Genomic DNA, 21,853 nt, shown 5'->3' on the forward strand with positions numbered 1-21,853 from the left:
GACACCTTGGCTGTGAACAAGGAAGCTACAGTTAAGTTGAACCACCATGATTAAGGCTGAAACATGCTTCAATGTGAGCCTTGAGGTGTCTGCGGCAGCTAGACATACTCAGCTTGACGAGGGGGTCCCAGGGAAGTCCCCAGCAAAAGGAGTAAATAGTGTGATTGCACTATGCTTCCAATGACTAGAAGTTAGCCCAAGGACAGAATGTAGTGCATATACCGGTCATAGCTTTCACTCACTCCAGTTATGTCCGCATCGGCATTATAGTATACTTTGCGCTCTTCACGTCGACCCGGCGCTCCGTCACATTTTTGGGGAGCTGTACAAAAGCCTCGCCGGTAGGCACGCTGGCCACGGCGAAGGCTCTCACATCTGCATAAATGAAGCTTTAGCTTCCTCCTCATGGGAGTGAGTTTAAATATTGAAACCATTTTAATGAGGCAACAAGCAGTGAAGGGCAATCTCTGTTCTTGAAGGTCCTTGGAGTAATTAAATCTAACAAACTGCAGCTCTAGTGACGGCAGTATTGCAGTAGTAAATGTGAACTTGTCACGTTTGGCAGTCTGTATAAAGTATGCTGATGATGTAATAACCGGTCTGTAATAACCTGTGGAAGAATTCAAGGCTGTGCTGCTAAGAGAAGCTAGTGAAAACAGGAGGCTGTTGGTGTCTTTGTTTTATCAGGTCAATGTTTTACTTTTTTCCACTCCTGCCTCATTTTTAGCAATCAGAACAGTCAAATGCCACCCAGCCAAATGTCTTTAAATTAAATAATTTTAACAAAATGTTAACTAATAAAATGTCCTACCTCCTTTTCTATGGCATTCTTATCTTTATCCCTTTGATGAGCTCAATGTAGCTAAATCAAAGAGACAAACGCGGATTATGTAATTAATATTTTTTAATTACTTTGTATACAAAATATTCTAAGAAAACATGATGGATCTCTTTCTCTTTTTTTGTCTTAACGTAACAAAATGTTTCCATGACAATGACCATAACAAAGCACCCCCCCCCCCCAATTCAATATAAAACAGTATTCAGTGGACGATGAAGACGTGGGAATGTGGCGCTCAGAAATGAGCCGTTACTCGGTCAACCTCCAGAAGGTCATCCAGGATCTAAAGAGGAAAATAGAATAAAAGAATCAAAAGAAAATCATAAGGACTAAGGCTATGTTCAGGCTAGTGTGTTTTTATTCTTAGCCGGCGTATTGAAAATGAAAACACTCCGTCCACACTTGCGTTTCAGCAGCGTCTCAGAAATAATCTTCGTCCATACCAACAGGCCTTAAGACACATCACACGACCATTCACGCACACTCTTTGGAGTACATGGTGGCTTTTGTGTGTTTTTAAAACTACTTTCCTACTTAAACGTGTTTATCATCATGTAAACTTGATCGGTTTCTGTTTTTCAATGCACACACACAGCATAGCCAAGTGTGCTGATTTCGGCCAAAAATAGTTATTTTGAAAATATTTCTAGCATGGCAGGTTACAATGGCAGCCTGCCACAGTGGAATAATTACAGGGGAAATGCTGATCGCTTTTCAAATGTCTCCGTCTTCGGGGGACGGACACGCCGGGGTCGTGTGGACACATCGCGCAAAGGTTTTGTGACTTCATATAAAAACACACTCGTCCTGGACCTAGCCTACCTTCACTGCATGCTTGGCTCTGTCTGTGTACTCACAATGTCTTGAGTGGTACCAATCTTCTTGGCCAGCTCGCTGCGCTCCATGGTGCTCAGGTACAGGTACTTGTTGAGCAGTTCTCCATCCAGGACGTTCCGCACGGCGTTCTGCAGGGTTCGTCTGTCGCTGTGCAGCATTCTGGACGCAAGATACAAATGTGTCAATTGTGGAACAGTGACCACCAATGTACAGTGTCGGTGCCATGAGCGGGCACCCGGGGGTAGTGCCCACCCACTTCATTCACTGTGTCCTCACTTAAAAGCATGTCAATGTTTTCTCCCATCAGTGCAGGTCTAGGGACGACTGAAATCCATTTGTAAATGACTGAAAATCTTCAATCCATTGTAAAGCTTTAGTTTTGTGAAACCCTCTGAGTCTGGGTCTCATTTTCCCGGCCGCCTCCCTTTCAGACTGCGCAATCTGGTGTGTCACACACACACACCATGTCGGAGGAGAGCCGCATTTAGTCTGATTTACTTAATGCGTTCATGCCCATGCAAGTCCACTTATTACTTTTATTTGCCTTAGGAAATAAAGGCAGTTAATGCCTGCTAAATCCTATTCGGCCGTAGTATGCTGGCGCTTGGTCAAATTCATATGCTACGACGTCGGCATTCATTCATAGTTTATCATCATGGGACATTCGTTATGAGTTACTATTTATGTTAATTGCTTGTATTGCTAAGTTTGGTGTAACATTGTTATTTCAGATGTGGATATCATTTGTCTAATTAATATTCATCACATTAATAATTGCTCATTTAAGTATTTTTTTAGGACCAGGTTTTCAGACTGATGTGATAATAGTTTGTTAAATGTCGATGCAATTCACATGTGCCATTAATGAGCATACCACCAAATGGTTCACTTTCACTATGCATGACTCCTTTTCACTTGCCAGTAATTTGGTGCCCCCCCTGCTATAAGCCTCTTGCCCCCCGGATATATGTTCTAGCGCCAACACTTCCAACATGTCTAGTACTGTAGGAAAGCATTGATCCATTTCGGTCCCTCCGGCCAGAGATGAACTCAACATGCAGATCCGAACCTGAAGGCCTTGGGGTTCAAGCCGGCGTGGTGAGGCAGCATGGTGGTGAGAGCGTTCTGCAACATCAGCAGGCGGCGGTAGGTCTTCTCCTGCATGGGGAGGAGCAGCCCAACCCCTCCATCCAGTGTGGCTGTGGGAGCACGGAGACGAGGTTTAGTTCACATTATCACAGCAAATTACCTACAGCATCAGAGAGGGGCTGTTTGACCCAGGGACACAACAGCATGAAATTATGTCCATATACGTTGACATGAATGAACAAGAACTTGCTCAATCAATTCTTTAGACTTTAAATTGTTTGGGTGGCTGCGTCTCCCCATACCCATTCAGGACTATTAAGTAATCAAAGACTAGTACAGTAATCAAAAAACTAAGCCCATAAAAAGGAGATCTTAGCTTCTAGGTGTCTCAACAGTTGACAGAATAACCTAGGTTGCCATCCATAACAACGGGAGACAGCTTGGCCTCCTGGCTACCTACCGAACCATGTGATCTGCTTGTTGTCCCAGGTCAGAGACTTCTTGTTGGCAATGTCCAGGGCTCCTCTGCAGGGCATCCTCCAGAAGGCGTTAACGTGTGCACCTGCATTGAAATCGGCTCGCCTCAGCAGGCGCATGCCGCCGAAGCTCTCTTTGGCTGCAACAGTAAAACCACATACAGGAGTACATGTCAGCTATTACATGATGTATCTGTAGAGGTATTTCCAGAAAATACTAGGCTTCTGTACCTACCTTCAGGTAAATACATGTATATGGACAGATTCTGGTCTCGATCTGATACTAAAAGTAAAACAAAAAGAAAAAGTTAGTGCGAACAGGATAAATTAAATCAATCATTCTGTCATTCATATTCACATTATTTACAAGGATACATTAAATCAATCATTCTGACATTATTCATATTCACATTATTTACATTACCTAAGAATCCAAGCTGGTTGTTATCCACCATGAATTCGATGCTGTAAACTTCCAACGGCTTTGCATCCTGAGCTCCCAAATGAGAAAAAACAGGAATCCCTTGAGATTTGGAGAGTACGGTATTGGAATAAAGGAAACTACAGCCAGAAAGTTATCTCCAGCTGCCATGGACAAAAACTACAGCCAGAAAGTTCTCTCCAGCTGCCATTGAGAGAAACTACAATCAGAAAGTTCTCTCCAGCTGCCATGGAGAGAAACTACAGTCAAAGTGCTCTCCAGCTGCCAGTGCTGCTTAACCTGACTGCCAAATGGGGGCGGTATTGAGTCAGGTTAAATGCTGCTTGCTTGAAGATAAACTCCACTAAATCCTGCAGGAGCCACAGATGAAAACAAAGGGAGGATTTTCACCGTGAACACTCCGCTGGATCGTACAGTTGAATCAATAAACACTAAACTGCATGTTCTGCAGCCCACAGGTTCCTTGTCGCTTGAATACAATACTTTAGCCTGGTTGTTTGAAAGCTCCCCCCAGCCCCAACTCTAGGGGGGCAACAAATGCCTCAATTATTGAGAAAGCTTGTTTATGAGGGCTTATATGAAATGTTTCATTCCAAACCTACAGGAGTGTCTTCTCCTTTTCATGGACAGCTAATTAGCAGTGAGGGCTGTACCTACTGCACGGACAGTGAAGATAAAGGAATCTACATTCTTTTTTAGTTTTAGTATCGGCAATATGGCAAATAGGCGAAACTCTCAAAATGTTGCCAATATGTTGGCGTATCTCTTTAACCTCTTTACGCGGGTGATTTAATGATATTTCCACGCTGTTCAGCTGCAACCCCGGCAGAGTCAAACGTACTTGGGAACAAATACAAAATAAATATAAAAACATAAGCCAATGTGGTAAGTAGGATTAATTTAACATAATAATTATAAAAGGCTCCAATCAGTCTCAGATTATATAATACAAAAGCACAATTTTCATGATTCATGTATGAATTTCAACCGGATTATGCGACCTTAATCAGAATATTCTATTTCCTCACATCGTCACTTGGAGGAAAAAAGTGGTGGCATGTCGTTCCAGTGTGCTCCGGCAGCACTAAACCTTTGGTCTCAATTGGAACACAACTATATAGCTAGCATGAGGACAGTGTGGTTCTAGACGCACCCTACTAACACAGCTATAGCTAGCATGAGGACAGTGTGGTTCTAGACGCACCCTGCTGACGAGCGACAGGGTCTTGCTCTCCTCCTGGTAGCGAAGCAGTGAGATGCTCTTCATGAGGTCAGCAGCCAAGATGAAATTCTTGATGCTGTGCATCTGGTGGATGTAGAGCTGCGTGTCGATGAAGGCCATGCCGGTCAGGTCATTGTCCTTCAGGCTCCACAGGAAGATCTGCACAAACAAGAGGGTGTGAGAGATGAAAGGGTGTGTGCAAGAAAATTAAACGCCAGTAAGAGTTGTGATTAAAATGCCATATTAGTTGATTACATACATGCACATACAGCAGTTATTAAAAGTATTCACTCCCTTCACTTTTTGCAAATTCTTCTGTGGTACAAAACTAGTTCAAAATATATTTGTTAGGTGTTTTTGGGTCAAAAAACTACTATACTTTCAAGTAAACTATCATCCGTCAATCACTATATATGAAAGTACAATGGATGCACTTTTCATTATTTTTTCTGTCCGATTTCTTCATCGACTTCCATAGTAAAAAGTAGAGAAGGCAAATTGCACCGATATGCCACTGTCACTAATGGTCAAAAAGTCACAGCTGAAACGGAGGATAAACATTGCATTTCCTATAAATTCTTCACAATAAAAATCCTTCCGTTAGTTTGTCAGTGCCAGTGGAAAGCTTTTAATATGAAGGAGCAACAGCAGGGAATGCTTTCATCAGCTCGGCTGTAACATAACACGGCTCCGATACGAGATCAGGAAACGGTAAAATAAAGCAGATATCTGGAAGTAGAAACAGAAACGCAGGAGTGAAACTAAACTTCAAACCACAGAGATTCAGTAAGAAGCTACAAAAGTAGTGAGCGCTGAACACACAGAGGCTTTAAATATGTCTTTCCCTCTGCTCTCTCCACATCAGCACAGAGACATAAGAGTTTTGAATTGCAACCTATGCTCGCAACACAGCTGTTTGAGGGGGAGAAGGGGGTCGTCACAGGTTGGTGAGACACAGTTGGTGAGACATCACCACAGCCTAGTTTGGAAGCATGAGGGTCCAGCACGCTTTGGCCCCGCTCCAGAGAAGGTCCATCTCGAACACGGCGCGTTAAGATTGGTATGGGAAAGAAAAATCAGTGCGTCATGGCATGGCTTGGCGCAGCCACAAGTGCCAGTGAAAAAGGCCTACCAATGTACTTGCGATGGAAGAATGATAGTTCGGGGGACTGGAATCAAATGTCAAAATGGCAATGGATTTATAGCCACTGTAGATTAAAACACAGTTATGTGAGATGTACTGAAAAGGTGTGTCTGAGACCTTCTGCCCGATGGCGGAGACCAGATATCCGTTGCAGTGACACATAGCTGTGACCGGTCCCTTCTGTTCCTTCTCATAAAGGACTTTGAACTTGTTCTTGGTGAGGGGCTGGCCTGGTTCTGGTACCACTTCAATTATATCTAGGATCAGAATCTGAAAAAAGCAATCAAATATATATAACAGTCAGAAAATGACTAAAGCACACACACAAAAAACATGGCACTATTGTTTTAGTCAACATGAGACCAGGTTATATTATAACCCAAATTAGTTTTTCCTTGTTCTCATTGAAGGTTCACTGTAATTAAGGGCTATACAAATAATCTTGCTCAAGGACACAGTTTGATATGACACATAGCTATTACCAGAGTTAAATTTAAGGCTTTTTAAGAGCATTTTAATGACAGCTAGAATGGACTTTAAGACCAATTAAAAACAATAAATTGCAATTGAAAAAAAGCACAATTACAGGCCTATCAAAATATAGCTCTTTGAGATTTTTGCCAAGGAGAAAAAAGTATGCTGGCCGGGGAAGCTACTGTTGTCACAAAATGTCAGTGGGATGTATTGGTGGGAGCTCCTCACCCGGCCCCTACAGGTGACCTCCTCCCCCTGTATCAAGCAGGTCCCTGCTGCCACGTAACCCTTCAGCCCAGACACCGTCTCCTGACTCTTCAGGGCCACAGTCTTCATACAGGTCACATGTTCCCACTCCTCCAGGTCGATCCTTATGGAGACGGGAAAAGGTCACAAAGTAAAGTACAGTATCTTCTCAAAATAAGAATCTATTTGTTTTTACAAACGGCACAACATCTGATTGTATCTTTATAGTGTTTAGACAGACTATAGGGCTTTTCCATTGGCACTTTTGGCCGTGCCGAGGCGAGCCGCACTCACCAGCATTTCCATTACCAATTTGGCCAAACCGAGATGACCCCTCTTCTGCCCTCTCCCACTCAAACAAGCGTGTGTTGCGAGCGGTTGGTCTGGAGACCACAGAAAGACGTTTTGAAAAGCCTGTGCGTTCAGCTCTCAGCACTTTTGTAGCTTCCAACTGAATCTCTGTGGTTTTGAAGTTTAGCTTCTCTCCTGTTTCTGTTTGTACTTTCAGATGCTTTATTTTACAGTTTCCTGATGGCGTTCAGCCGTATCGGAGCCATGTTATGTTAATGAAAACACTTCCTGCTGCTTCATATTAACTCATTCACCGCCAATGACGTCTTTGACGTGTTATCAGAAATAGCCCTCCCCGCCAATGACGTGTTTGACGTGTTTTTGTTTTTATGAGTGCAGCGCATAGTTGAAACACTTACCCAGCCTGTGACATAGTTTCGGGTCCCTAACCTCAAAGTCAAGCCGACAGCACGTTATCAAACACATACCGCAGCTGTTGTTTGAAATTAGGAAGAAGGTGGAAAGGAAACGCCATTGAAATGCCCTCGCCGCGCTGCAGAGCTGATCGACTTGCTGCAGAGCAGCGGACATCGAAACCGCGGTAGTCAAACCCGTGACCAACATGATCGATCCTGGTCCCTGGACCCCGTTCCTATGTGCCAGCCTTGCTGCAGGGCGAACCTGGATTGCCTAGTCAAACCCGTGACGAACATGATCGATCCGGTAACAGCAGCGCCTGGTCCCAAAGCCTGTGTCGTGTCGCAGCATTCGTCCCAGCGAGAGGAGGGAAACGAGCAGCAGAGGAGGCAAAACGCTGATGGGGAAGGAGGGGGAAGGAGGTGCGATCCAGCAGCAGCTGTGGAGAGAACTCTCTCTCTCTGTGTGTGTGTGTGTGTGTGTGTGTGTGTGTGTGTGTGTGTGTGCGTGCGTGCGTGTGTGTCTGTGTCTGTGTCTGTGTGTGTCTGTCTGTCTGTCTGTCTGTCTGTGTGTCTGTCTGTACACTCACTCACACTGAGCAAACTGTATTGTTGAATGTAAAAAAAGCACTTCATATATATATATATATATATATTTTTTTTTTTTGTCATTTGTGTCATAATGAATTATATTTACATGTCTGATGTCAATACAGTTCAAAATAAAAGAATTGAGAGCGAGTTCTGCCTGATATTGTGTGCTGTGTACATAAATGCCATTTTCTGCAATTTCTTTTCTCACAGAGACTTTTTGGGTGAAAACACGGTGTATATAAATGGCTATAAGTAGAGTACAGAACATGCTAAAAGCTCACTTTTTTTTTCCTGGTGAACCCAGAGACGTACATCTTCATTTTGAGGTATTGCAAATCACTCTGGTGCTAATAGATAATTTACTGTGGGTCTTGAAAGATGACCAACAATTATGAAAATCTTTGGCCTGTGCTAAATATTGGCAGTCCTAAACTGGCGGTGAATGAGTTAAAAGCTTTCGCATGGCAAACAAACAGAAGGCTTTTTATTGTGAAGAAGAACCGCTGCTTTCCGACAAGCGCATCATCCGTTAAAGACACACCTGCCGTCTGAAATCGTGTTTTAAGACACACCTTCAAGCAGATAGCCCTGTTGTCATGGAAATGCAAATCCCAGCCGTGCTGCCGAGCAGAGCCAGGCCAGAGCAGAGCCAGGCCAGCACACGTGTATGGAAAAGCCCTTCTAGAGATCTATTACCGTGTGTTGGGGATGGCCTCCCAGCTGACCGGAGAGATGAGCTGGATGGAGAACTTCTCCTGCTGAGGGTTAATGTAACGTTCATCTGCAAGTCGACAGACGAAAACCAACATTTATTAACACATAAAATAAATAAATCATTTGACCTTTGACAGACTGAAATAACATCAGCGACACAGAATCTAACGCGGACAAAGTTAAGAAGACATAAAACAGACAAAGGTAAGACAAAACACGGACAAAGGTTAAGACAGAAAACATGGACAAAGGTAAGACATAAAATCTCTGAATGTTTCAGCGAGGGTCAATATGAAACAAGGCTGGTGTCTGACCTCTGTCTATCAGCTCAAACTCCTTCTCCTCGCCAGTCATCCTTGGGATGCGAGTGCAAGGCTCTTTCACACTGGTGCACACGGCATAGACCTGAGAGGGAGAACCCAAAACCACACAGAAGAAACTCCAATCAAAAGGGGAAGAGAAAAGAAAAGTTATTCCCATTGATTTTGTTTCTCTGCCTGTCAGAAAACTCTGGGGCCTGCCGGGTGCATTCATCTCCGGGTCTGAAAGCGGTCCGGTCAATATGCTTTGGTTTTGCATCAGCATTCAGCACCCTATGAAAAGTGCTGCTACACCTCCGTCTAGGTGATGCAGGTCTAAGTGGTGTGAGTCCAGGGAATGTGCTTTGAACTTCAATGTGTGTCATCTAGCTGCGTGTGGTGTGCGGGTTCAGTCAAGAGGGGCCCTTGCCTTGGATTCGACATGGTAGGAGACGTAGTGCACGGTGCACCGCAGTGGGATTTTCCTCACTGGCCAGGGGGCATCGTAGGACAGGTAGGTGGGCAGGACGCTGATCCTCAACTCTCCCTGTGGGGAAAACACAAACGCACAGACACAAGGTTTAATATACCAATACTCAGAGGGCAAGGCTTGGAAACCCTTCAAATAACTAAAAACTAGGTGAAAGGTCGAAAATTTGACAATACAATAGCAACGATCCAAACCATTATGAAAATCTCTGTCTAATATCTGTTAATAATGATAATAACAACAACAGTAATTTATACTTCAAAGAGTCTCAATGCATATTATTCATTTTACCATATTTTGGAAGACAATGTTAATACATTACAAATACATTTTATTTCATTCGGAAAAGAGTGGATTGAGAGAATAAAAACATTAATATTTTGTTTGGCTCAGAGTAGAGCAACTGGGGAAACGATTCTGTTATCAAGAACCTGCCAGAGCGGAGAATCTTCCGAAGTCGGGTAGCATACAAACACCTGCATTAACATAACCAAAGTAAGAATGTGGTTTGTACCTGTTTGTTGAAGTAGAGGAACCCTTTGGGGCAGTTGATGTTATGGAAAGGGGAGAAAGACTCGATGGAGCCGTCGATGATCATGGGGTGAAGCCTCATGGCTCCCCGAGAGGTGACCAGCATCCAGTGAGGAGACGGTCCACAAATGAAAACCTGGGGGTGACAAGGAAACGTGGGGAAATGACTTGGGTTATCGCAGAGCACATGAGAGGGATGCCAAATTGATTGGCTTGAGACTGTGGATGCTGCCGTTGTAGCCCTCAAATCGCTAATAAAATCCCTGTTACCCCCGAGTATCCAGAGATGTCCTCGAAGTATCTGAACCTGGCCACACGGTTTTTCAGCGCTGGACTCTCGTCGACACCGCCGCCCTCCGCCTTCTTGTCTTTCTTGGGCTTCGATTTCTTCTCTCTGAAGTTAATGTTGTGCGGCATCTGGGCGCAGCAGGGCACAGACATTCTCAATATTCACTTGATCCAAAGCTGTTGACTTGATTTGGCCAATGTTTATCTATGTCTAAGCTCTTACTTTTTTGAAGCGCACTTTCAAGTTGCTTTGAGCCTGCTGCTGATCATAGGCGAACGCTTCGTAGATAAGAAGCTCTTGCTCCACATGGACCTAGAAAACAAGACATGTTGTTATTGTCACTTTAAAAGGACTTTTACTTTGCACTTTACAATTTGAGATTGTTTTCTGTTTTGCTCCATCTTCTGCTGTTGATGTGATGATCACTGCGCTGCATATTGCACTAAGTCAAATTCCTCTTTTGTAATATGATTACTCACTATGGCTAATTAAAATGAAATTCATTCCCTCTTCTGATGCAGTTAAACTGAATTTTATTTATCCAAATGTTTATTGATCTTAAAGGGTGACACACAGACATTTGATTGGAATTTTCCAGTGGATTTAGCTTTGCTGATGTCAAATAAAGGGATCCAACTTCTCAAATTTCTAAACCAAAATAACACGTGGTGAAGCACGTCTCCAGTATGTTTTCCTGTGACTAATCAGATGCCAAGTTTGAAGTGATCTGCTTGTAAGTAATGTGGGTAATACAATGTATTTCACCTACATTATTATAATTTATTTCAGAGAACAACTAATTTTAAGAATATGCTCCCGCCCACCAATCACACTGAACACAACAGATTTCACAGTTTCATTATTGGCCAAGACAAGCTGTAATGGCGAACTCTGTATGGACGTCTCAGTTCTAACCCTAAAAACTCACCAGTAGGTATGGTCTGCTGCGATTGTAGCCAAGTGAAACCAAAGACACCTCTTTGACCAATGGCATCTCTCCCTGTCGTTTCTCTTCCTCTTTTTTACCCTCCCCCTGTGTTGCCGACTGGCCGGAGGAGCTGTCAACCAGCACTCTCTGGCCAACGGGGAAGTTCTTCACCAGGAACACCAGTCGCCAATCTGGGAGCTGGTAAATCTGAAATAAAAGAGTGAGTGAATTCAGCGACAGTATTAACATGTGCTTTGTACTGTGGAACACATTTTGCTCTAGCCATTGATGTGTAAAGCCATACCTCCATCACACCGTTTTCCCTCACTATCATGCACCAGTGGGTGGGGTCTGCTTTGCCTGAGCTTCCCTCACTTCCATAGGCTATCGCAGCTGAAGAGCGGTTGCCATCGTCCCTTGAATGCATCGCACCCGAGTCTCCATACAGCATTTCCTCCTCGTCGTCCACTGCGTTACTACACAAACACACATTCCACATCAGTCCATATCATAGTGAGCTTCTGGGTTGGAGATAGCAGTTGGGGGGGCCACTGGTAAAGTGAGTATGGGAGGCGTATACATTCTTACCTGAGGTCCTGGATGACGGTCTCGCTCTCAGACTGGCTCCTGGCTATGGTGTCCTCTTTGACTGAGCAGCTCACTTTGTTTTCTGTGGTGAACAGCCCGCTCACGTCGCGGAACGCACACAGCGTGATCACACGTGATTGCTGTGGGAAGAGAGGCAGTCCTGACGACGTTAGTGTCACTTACCGCTACAAGCCACTTGAGTGAAGTGCGGCAATCTGGTTGTACAGAAACACTCCCATATAATGAGACTTTGGATTGACATCACAAATCTCCAAGCAAAGACCGTTGGTACTAGCATGGAGGTCCAATTAAGAATTAGCTGTGTGCAAAAAGTGTTTATTGGACAAAGTGGAATGTGGAGCCATACATCAACATTATTAGTAGAAATAGTCTAATAACCTAGATTTGTTTCCAAATTTAGTTTACTATGACACACAGTAAACTGTCTTGCCTTTGGTCCTAGTCACAAGAGTACTCCGGTAATTTAAAACTGCTGTTTGCTTTGTTAGCAGCTAATTAGCCAACAAGCTAACTTAGCAAAAAAACTAAAGCTGATTTTGACATGTAACTTCTAGCCATGTTCCGTTAGCTGTTGTCCAAAACAGATGTGTTAACAACAAGACTGATGATTAGCTCGAAACACAAAATCAATCAGATCAATGAGTGAAGAAATGAAGTCTCCAGCCAACACAGAAACTAATCATGTCTCTTTACTGCTGAGACAGCCAGGTCATACATTTAGATATGCAATCAGCTCTTTGTAACCACCGTTGCCCAAGAGCTGAGGACCTCCAATATGGCCACCAGAGGGCATGTTACATCAACTGAAAGCCATATTTTAGCATTGATGCATATACTGTAATTCACTCACAGTGGAGATCTGTGGTTTCTGCAGGGCCAGCCGGTGTGTCTTCCCCATGTACGAGTCAGTCTTCAGCACAAACATGGTGACCACTCCCTCTGCGGTCATGATGACCACGAAGGGGTCGGCCACGGAGCATTGCACTATGGGAGAGCCCAGGTCCACCGGGATGAAGTGCAGCTGTGTCACTGAAAGCGGGGTTGGTGAGAGGGTACATGCGTGTGAAACAGGATTACTCCTTCAATAAAAGATGGATATAATAATAGATCCTTAAACCATGAAATGGATGAGTATGTGATTTGGATTGATTGGAATGTGTCTTCAAATCACTCCAAAACAACTGTTGGACATCAACTAAACCTGTACTGCTTACTTCAACACCTGTGTGGTTTTCTCCCTTCATATTTAGATTACATTTTAATCATTTCAATTTTTTTCTTTGGTATAGTTTGATATTCTAACTGCAATGAGTCAATTTGCCCATGGGGATGATTGAGGTTTCATGTTTACCTCCTTCCAGCAGTCGTATGCCCATGGGGGAGACCTGGATGATGTATTTGTTGTCCCCGATGTTTCCAGCGAACACAGTGGGTCCCTGGGTGGCGAAGCCGCTGGTGTCCAGCTCCATGATCTCCTGACCTGTCTGAAGGATCTAGAGGAAAACACACAACTCAATCATTATATTACATCAAATCCCAATCATATAATGGATTGCTGCCGTCGTCAGATCTGATTGGCCGAGCCATGTTCAAATCCACTGTAAAAAGAAATACCCCGTAAATACACATTTTCCCACATAATAGTTTATTGAAATATTAGCGATATAATAGATATGCTTAACTAATATCTATTCTTAAACAAATCACAATTACAAAAGGTAAGATGTGCTTGTTGTGTGTGTTTCTACCATGGTCGAGTCCTCTCTGCTCAGAATGAGGAAGCCATGCTTCTTTTTATCATCGTCAATGGAACTCTCCGTCTTCTCCTCTTCCTCTTCATCCTTATTTTCCTTCTCCTTATCTTCCTCTTCACCGTCCTCAGTGGTCTCCGCCTCGGCTCCGTCCTCAGACTCACCTTTTTTTGCAGGCTGGGAAACAAAGCATTGGTAAGAAATGTCTAATTTTGTGTGTGTGTGTGTGGGGGGGGGGGGGGGTGACGATACATCCATACAGTCCAAGTTATGTATACTTACTTTCTTGGCTTCTTTGACCTCATTTGAGATGACTGTCCACATGTCATGGCAACCTGGCAACTCAAATGTGGTGACTACTTGGGGTCGGATGCTTCTCTGGTGAGGAGAATGGAGGGGAAGCAAATCAAAGCGGGCAAGGTAAAGACAAGAGAGAAAATAATGAATGACCAAATCACACAAGTATATATTTCCTGCGTGTAATGATAAAGCATGCCGGGCCTGTGTCTGGGGTGTTTACAGGCTACTCCATTGAGCTCTGAGGCAGCCCTGGTAAACCCAGACTTCAATGTAGCACTATCACTGGACCTGTGGCAGACGTCCCTCACCACCACAGGTTTTAGGACAGTGCGGCAATAATTCAACTTACTCATGTTCAAAGGTGTAAGAAACAGAAGGAGCTCAGTGTGTGGATTTTACCTGAAGTACAGACAGTGCACCGTTTTTGCCATACCCAGAACATACCACAACCTCCAGGTCAGGCTCGGTGCTGCCCTGGAACTGTGGATGAGTCACACACAAAAAATCAAAATCAAAGTCAACAACTTCAAAAGACAATTCCTGAGAGGATCATTTCTACTCTGCTCAATCGCCTTTGGGATATAAAATACTGCGGAAAGATGTCAAAAGGTGAAAGAAGGATTAATGGTAGCACTGGCAAAGGATACAAGACAACAGTAAACAACTTTTATACAAAATAAGTCAAAGTTTCAATTTCCATAATTCCTTTGCATGCTAGTCTTCTCTTTTCTTTTTCTTTCTCTCTTATTTGTGGCGAGTTGTGACCGATATTGGTTGAATGTACAAATGATGCAGTCACCCCTTGGGCCAATTAGTGCATATGAGGAATGCTTGCCATTTTGAAAAATCCAGTATTTGCAGAGAAAAGGTAGTTGGATATGGGCACCAAATGTCCTGTCATTCCAACATGCAGCGTGGGAGATATGGCGCATTATTCAAATTAGCCATTGCCCCATTAACTGGGCTTATTACCCCATGTTTCAACAAAATCCGATCAGATTTGTCTAATATATCACATGTGATCCACGGATGACCAAATGAACAAACAAACAAACAAAAACAAGCAAGCAAACAAAGAAGTAAAACAAGAACAAAGAAGAAAAACAAGAAATGGATGGAGACCCACAATTCATAGTCCCACACCAGATTTCATCATTGGGACAAAAATCCATAACTAGATCATATTCAACACAACCATGATCTACAAAGACACTGGAATGAGATTTAAGTTATTGTACCTCTTCAGACAAGAAGGCAGGCTCGCCCATGGAGGCACTGCCACAAGGTCCAACGTTCAGTATGCTGTCACACACCTGTAAAAAAAAAAAAAAAAAAAAACATCAGCAAAGACTTTCTATTACATTCCATGAACCTAAAATCGATGCTTAAATGATGATAACCAATAAAGCTGGTTGGTTTTTGTACCTCAAAGGAATAGGTGGCCAGCTGAGTGCCTGACTGGGCCTCACTACCATACACTTCAATCTCATCCACCTCATCTGATAAAACAAAAGAGTTGGGTGTAATACATAATTATATGGTTTATCTGTTGATCGGTAGCTACTGCACAAATTTATAATATATATGTAGCAAAAGTCAAATTGTCAGCATACCAGTCCAGTTGGCGGAGGAATCCATCCGCTTCTTTTTGCTCGGTGGTTCCTCCTGGAATTGACAGGAGTAATGATTTAACATAAAGATCATTTTGGATACAAGCTGGCAAATAAATGGTTTCAAGAGCAGTGACAATGTGATGTGCATTTACTGTGTTGATCTGACATCCAAAGAGCAGTGTCTTATTAAACCATTGGCTGAAATATTTTTGGATCGTTGGACAAGCACAAAGCAAAGTTCAGTCAAGATGATGATTCAATGGCGTGTCATATTTTTATTTATTCTTTTATTAACATTATTATTTGCCAACAGAATATACCCCCACTAGAATGTATACCTTTGCAAAACACTAAATCCACAACTTGTATTAACCTTACCGGCTTATCTTTATCCCTCTCGTTTTCATTTTCTCCGTCCTGCTTTTCTTTCCCCTCCTCCTCCAGCGTCTCCTGCAGCTTCTCTGTGTACTTGAGGAGCAGCGAGTTCCCGAGCCGGGAGCCCAGGAAGAGGTAGCCCGGCTCCATGGTCATCATCTGGAAGAGGATAGCCCAGAGTGAGAGGCATCAATGCGAAAAGAGGGCAGCCGTTCAGCCCACTGTCCATAATAAATCCTCTCGGGGCCGAGTGACCGCACGCACAGAGTGTTTACTTGATAGCCTTCAAGGTCAGACAGCAATAGACTGCATTCTGCCTGTGGTCTGTGTGCAAAGATCTGAGGGTGAAATGTGAGCAAGCTGTTCATGACACAGCGCGATTCTGATTAAGGTTAGACCGATGTATTGGTCAGCTGATATACCGGGCCGATACTGGCATTTTTTGGTGGAGGATATTGATCAGTCAGTATCATCCACCTCTGATATGATGCAGTTTGATTAAGTACATTACGATATATTTTATTTTATTACCAGCCGCAATAGCATCCAACTACCCTTAGTGTCCCGTGGTCTAAATGTTGTTTCAGAGGCTTTTCCACCCTGCTAAGAATACAACTCGAGGGGAAACACTAAATACTTGAAATTCTTGGCATGAAAATTGTCGATAATGCATTTTGGCATCATAAATAAAAAATATCTGTATGGGCCTTCAAAAACTAATTTAGCTCAACCCCCCCACCCCCTCCGTATAAAAACTTTCGGGTAGAAAGCTGCCATCAGCACATCATGAGTATGTAAAACTGTAATTGCATCATCAGCCCTTACACAGGTGGTCAGCACGCTGGCGGCTGCCTTGTCGAAGTGGAACGCCCGGACACTCCTCATGCCATCAGTGATGAGCGTCAGCACGTAACTACAGAGAGGACAAGACCATCGTCAACGCAGAGTCACAAACTGCCATCATCATGGTTGATGTATCGTTTGTATGATGACTTGCGTTCCACTCACATTTCTCCTCCTTTCAAAGAGATGACCATCTTATCATAGGCAATGAAGGCGGACTGGGAACAGTCGAGGGTGATCCTCACTTCATCTTGCACACCTGGATGATAAAAGATGTTATCCGGTGATTTGAGTATCCACAGATATCAAATGGCATGTATACAGTCAAGAGGCCAGAGTTATATGTCAAAGACACCAGTGTAGATATGTGTATTTTCAGGTAATAGCACTCACGCAGTGGGAAGGCCGTGGTCCCAGTTGTTTGAGAATTGAGAGAGACTCCATATGGCGGAACACTCTGGTTTAGGTACAGCAATGAATTCACAGCAAACACCACGACACCACCTAGAAAGATTTGTAATCAGCATGCAAACAAGCTACAACATGACACATATTTACAATCACAAACACTTCCTCGCAGGATACACAATTTAATTTGAAACAATCCTACAGAAAAATCATTTACAGTGTATTGGAAACAGGTTTGCCATGCAGTTGGTAAGAGGTGACAAGAGGGGATAATGTACATAAATGGCAATGCTGAGCTCACCGATTGGCTTAGGGACAGCCATGACCTGCGTACAGTCAAAGGGCAGATTGGTGAGAGACCAGATGACGGGATGGACCTTCTGCATGATGTTGAGAGAGATGGCAACAATGCTACAGGTGTCCTGCCGCACAGCCACACGCCTAGATGAATGATCAAACAACCAAAAAATTGAGGGTTGAATTAAATCTGATGTGCTTAGAAGCAAGGAGAAGTCATTGTCATATTTATTGCACACAAGACACTACAATGAAGGTAATCTAGGATTATTCACTGAAACAAACTATGGATTATTCACTGAAACTATCGTTTGAATCGTATTGTAAGTCACTCTGGATAACGGCTCACTACTAGGGATGTCAATTTTCGGTTAATTTCACTTTCGATTAACCGACGCTAATAATCGATTAACCTATCGGTTAATTCATAATTTTTTAATATAAAAAAAAAAAAAAAAAAAAAGTTTTTTTTTTTTTTTTTGTCTATTTACTGAATGAACTCATGCCCAAACAAGGCGTGTCTATTTAGATGCTGAAATGTTAATGCTTTTTGTGTTAGAATTTCTAACACAAAAAGCATTAACAAGCATTAACAAAAAGCATCAACATTTCAACACAAATTCTTTTTGTGTTAGAATTTCTAACACAAAAAGCATTAACATTTCAGCATCTAAATAGACACGCCTTGTTTGGGCATGAGCTCATTGAGTAAATAGACAAAAAAAAAAAAAAATTTTTTTTTTTTTTTTTTAATATTAACTGATAGACCGACAGCAATAACCGAACAACGACGTTAGCGACGGTTAATCGATTAACGGTTAACCGTTGACATCCCTACTCACTACATATAAAATAAAAAGACACAAAGTTGCTGCTGTAGACGATGTTGTGGTGGACTGACCCAGGCCATGTCTGGTTGGGCTCATACAGGATGAGCAGTGTGGGCTCGTAGTAGCCATGGAGGAACTTCATATCAATGATGTTTAGCAGCTTCTCGTCCAGCTCACGGACATCAATGAGATAGCTGGGTAGGAAGCTGGATTTGGGTCTGCAGGAGAGATATGAGACATGCCTGCAATTAACACAGTGACGCATACATACATTTTATATTCATTAAAGCGGCGTTTCTCACCTGATGGAAATAGGGCTTGGGCTTTTTTTTTTTAATCACAAAAAAGTATTGCATTTGCCCACAGTCAAACACACCATTGACTATCGAGTATAAACGTAAACACAAATAGCAGTAGAAAAGGTTTAAATAAACTGATCAGTTTTATTTCTGAGAAGAAGGGGTGTGAAATTCTCAAAGGGGGGCATGATGGGAAAAGAACCACTTCAATGCTACCAAGATCCCTGAATACCACCGAAGACATCCATACTTAAAATGTATGCACTCACTATGGCACCATGGTACTGTGGGGTTCTGTGGATAAAAGCATCTATCAGAAAATGAAGCTAGTGAACAGTAGGTGTAGTAAACTGTGCACATACCCTTCTCCAACTACACCCTCCTGCTCATCAGTTAGCGTGTCCTTTCTGAACGGCAACACCACAAGTTTGGTGCCATAAACCAGCATTACAGCACAGCGATTCTCTGGATCCACACGAACAATAGGAATGTGTACATTCTGGACAAATCCATCCTGAAAATGGAAAAAAGAGGGCAAATTAGTTAGATCATTCTGGTAACAACTCAGTATGTTTTCTTAAGTCATTTTCTTATTTAAACATTATCAGTGATGTGAAGCTCCCCGCTATCAGGTGAAAAGAAGCGGCTGGCAACTGCGCATGTGTCGGAGGAAGCATGGTGCTAGTCTACGGCTCTCCCCAGATCGGCAGAGGGTGGAGAGCGACCGGGGCAGCACGGGCAAATTGGCCAAGTACAATCGGGGAGAAAATAGGGGGAAATTCAGAAGGGGAAAAAAAAACATTATCAGTGATTGTGTCCACTGAAAATCTGTGATTGATTTGCTTGTGCATGTAAACAATTTACTTTGCAGTTGTGCTGGGTAGATAATGCAGTGGACCCCTGAGTATAAACACATTCCCTGAGTTCTTGCTTCAACATACTCTGAGCTCTGGCTCCTCGAAGAAATGAAGAGAGAGAGTCTTCAGGTCGTGTGTCCCTGGGTCATACTCCACCACTGACAACTGAGAAGAGAACAAAAACCCCATTAGTCAGTGAAAAACAGTGGGTAAGTGTAGCTCCAACAGAAAGGCAGTGGGACCGTGCAACTGGTCCGATGCAGATACCTTTGCATCTTTGAAACTTAGCAGGAGGGCATCTCTGTTGGCTCCTACAAGCTGCACACTTGCCAGCGACATAACATTGCCAAAGAGAGAGAAGGAGGCCACCTGCTCCAGCTTTTCCTTACGAGACTTGGATTCTGTAAGGGAAGGCAAGAGTGAGGCCAGGTGCGAACACAAATAGATAAAAACAAATGTCTCATTTATCAATGCCAAAACTATGCAATTTGAGAAAGATGTTTGATCATACCTGGAGACTTGTCAGTCTTTGAGGTATTCTGAAATAATGAAGCAAATGTTAGAAGCATCGCAACAAGCTGTATATTTTCTATGCATACACAATTTAGCAAAGAACAAGCTCAATAGTCATATTTTCACCTCCACATCATGGATGATCCTATAGACATAAAGTTGAGATGTTCCAGCAACGACTAAATTCTTCTCCTTGTTGGATATGAAGTTGCAGTAGACAGAGAACTCCACTGCAGTGGGGGTGTGGGCTTGTCTGTACACAGCATACATCCTGGAAGGCTGCCGTCAGCATCTAACACAGCATAACATTCACATCAGTCAGCAGCAATCACTGGAATAGGACCACTAGTGCTGTCTTGCAAGAAGAGGACATTCAATTGACATTTAATGAAATAAGTGCTTTTGGTGGATAATCTGTGTGCCAAATTTAGCATAAGACCCTCACGACTCATAAAGGTTCTTATGTCAGGGTCTGTATGTTATGTTTTCTGATTACTAGCAAGGCCAATTCAATGGCAAGACTAACTAACCCTAACCCAATACAACGTGCAGCAGAATGACACATAGACCTATAACGCTATATATCTGATTGCCATAGTTATGGGAAATTGACACATAGCAGGGCCATGGATCTTATAATTGCAGGTGTCGTAATTAACGCTACCCTGCTTTCAAATAGCATTCGCCAATAAGTTACCTAGCTTGGGCAGTTAGCTAACGCTAATTCATTAACTTAACTTTCAATCTGGAAACAAATACTGATTTGATGAACTATACAACTATAGCCAGCCATGCTACTGTGACTATTATCTTGTGGGGTAACGTTAACATTATGCACGCAGCACCAGGCGGTAACTAACGTTGTTAGCAACGTGGCTAATAATCCTAATTGTATTTTAGCATGGCACTGCAGCACCTAACGCTAGATTTCCAGGTATGTTTGGGCTAACTTTGAATTAAACTTGTCAACATACCTATGTTAAACGGGTTATCGTTTCCAGTTTTAGTCTCTCGCTGTCTGTTTATGTCTAGTATGTCATATTCATGGGCTACTAACTCAGCTATCTTCTGATAGCCAAGTAAGCTAGCTGTTGTCTTCGTCTTCTTCTTTCAAGTTTCCGGCAGTGTAGACGCTACTAGGCGTATTACTGCCCTCCGCAGGACAAGGATATAACGAACTCAAACACACTTCACAACTCTGAATCATACTGTAAAACTGCTTTTGTGATCAGCTGGTGGTTCTTATTATGGCCAAAGAAAGATTTAAGAGAAAATGCTGAAACTCCTAGGTCTGACAAACTTTTATAAAAGGTTTCCCTTTCTGCCTTATATTTGGCACATTCATCTTCATGACAATCAATTGATGATTTCCAAACTGGGGTTCAGGAACCATCATGGGTCCTTGTGAATTAGAGGGAGTCCACAGCAAAATCAATGTTTAATTTTGGTATTTCATTTTCTATAGTAAAATAACGAATGCACAAGAACTGTTCTATTCACCATAATGTTCACTATCCATTAAGCTTGTAAATGATATGTTTAGTTGTCACATAAATACCATCAGTACAGAATTTGATGGAAAAATGGCTTCACTTCAAAATCAACCAACATAAATGAAAACGGCAGCGAGAGCAGGGCCCCATACTGCTATTTCAGGTTAACTGGACTAATACCAAGTCAGCAATCATTCACACTATACAAAATAGGTGGGAAGTCCCTAAATCAAACCTTGCTTAGAGCCAGCCAATGATAGCCTCGATACTTGCTCTTCTGATGGACGGTCACTTTAGACTAAAAAACCTTCCCCAAGAAATTCCTGGTGTCTTATTTTCTTA

The 21,853-nt window shown here is 42.8% G+C and overlaps 1 protein-coding gene across 1 annotated transcript; it reads right to left on the reverse strand.

Moving 5' to 3' along the window:
- Positions 1–947: 947 nt before the first annotated feature.
- On the reverse strand, positions 948–21,125 carry cpsf1 (cleavage and polyadenylation specific factor 1). Its single transcript, XM_083646518.1, has 38 exons — positions 20,993–21,125; positions 20,145–20,310; positions 20,017–20,044; positions 19,773–19,906; positions 19,590–19,670; positions 19,011–19,162; positions 18,421–18,567; positions 17,524–17,663; positions 17,208–17,318; positions 16,980–17,073; positions 16,797–16,884; positions 15,975–16,130; positions 15,597–15,648; positions 15,409–15,482; positions 15,222–15,296; positions 14,383–14,463; positions 13,966–14,061; positions 13,681–13,860; positions 13,284–13,425; positions 12,783–12,961; positions 11,912–12,051; positions 11,628–11,799; positions 11,324–11,530; positions 10,618–10,707; positions 10,377–10,523; positions 10,090–10,242; positions 9,516–9,632; positions 9,101–9,191; positions 8,769–8,853; positions 6,754–6,895; positions 6,169–6,321; positions 4,890–5,066; positions 3,668–3,734; positions 3,479–3,526; positions 3,228–3,383; positions 2,748–2,877; positions 1,699–1,837; positions 948–1,124 (listed from the first exon to the last, which is right to left on the reverse strand). Exons 2-38 carry the CDS (start codon positions 20,286–20,288, stop codon positions 1,077–1,079), a joined length of 4,416 nt encoding a protein of 1,471 aa, XP_083502644.1. The 5' UTR covers positions 20,289–20,310; positions 20,993–21,125; the 3' UTR covers positions 948–1,076.
- Between the last annotated feature and the right edge of the window lie 728 nt (positions 21,126–21,853).

The sequence above is a fragment of the Poromitra crassiceps genome (genome assembly GCF_964638095.1).
Source record: "Poromitra crassiceps genome assembly, chromosome: 11".
Taxonomy (NCBI): domain Eukaryota; kingdom Metazoa; phylum Chordata; class Actinopteri; order Beryciformes; family Melamphaidae; genus Poromitra; species Poromitra crassiceps.

Excerpts from the sequence above, each read along its gene's own strand:
- cpsf1 (XM_083646518.1), bottom strand. The coding sequence starts at position 20,288 with ATGTATGCTGTGTACAGACAAGCCCACACCCCCACTGCAGTGGAGTTC. Across the intron at positions 16,885-16,979 it reads TCTTTGAAAGGAGGAGAAAT|TTACGTGCTGACGCTCATCA; the intron begins GTGAGTGGAACG and ends TCCTCTCTGTAG. Across the intron at positions 16,131-16,796 it reads CCAGCGTGCTGACCACCTGT|ATGATGACCATGGAGCCGGG; the intron begins GTAAGGGCTGAT and ends ATCCTCTTCCAG.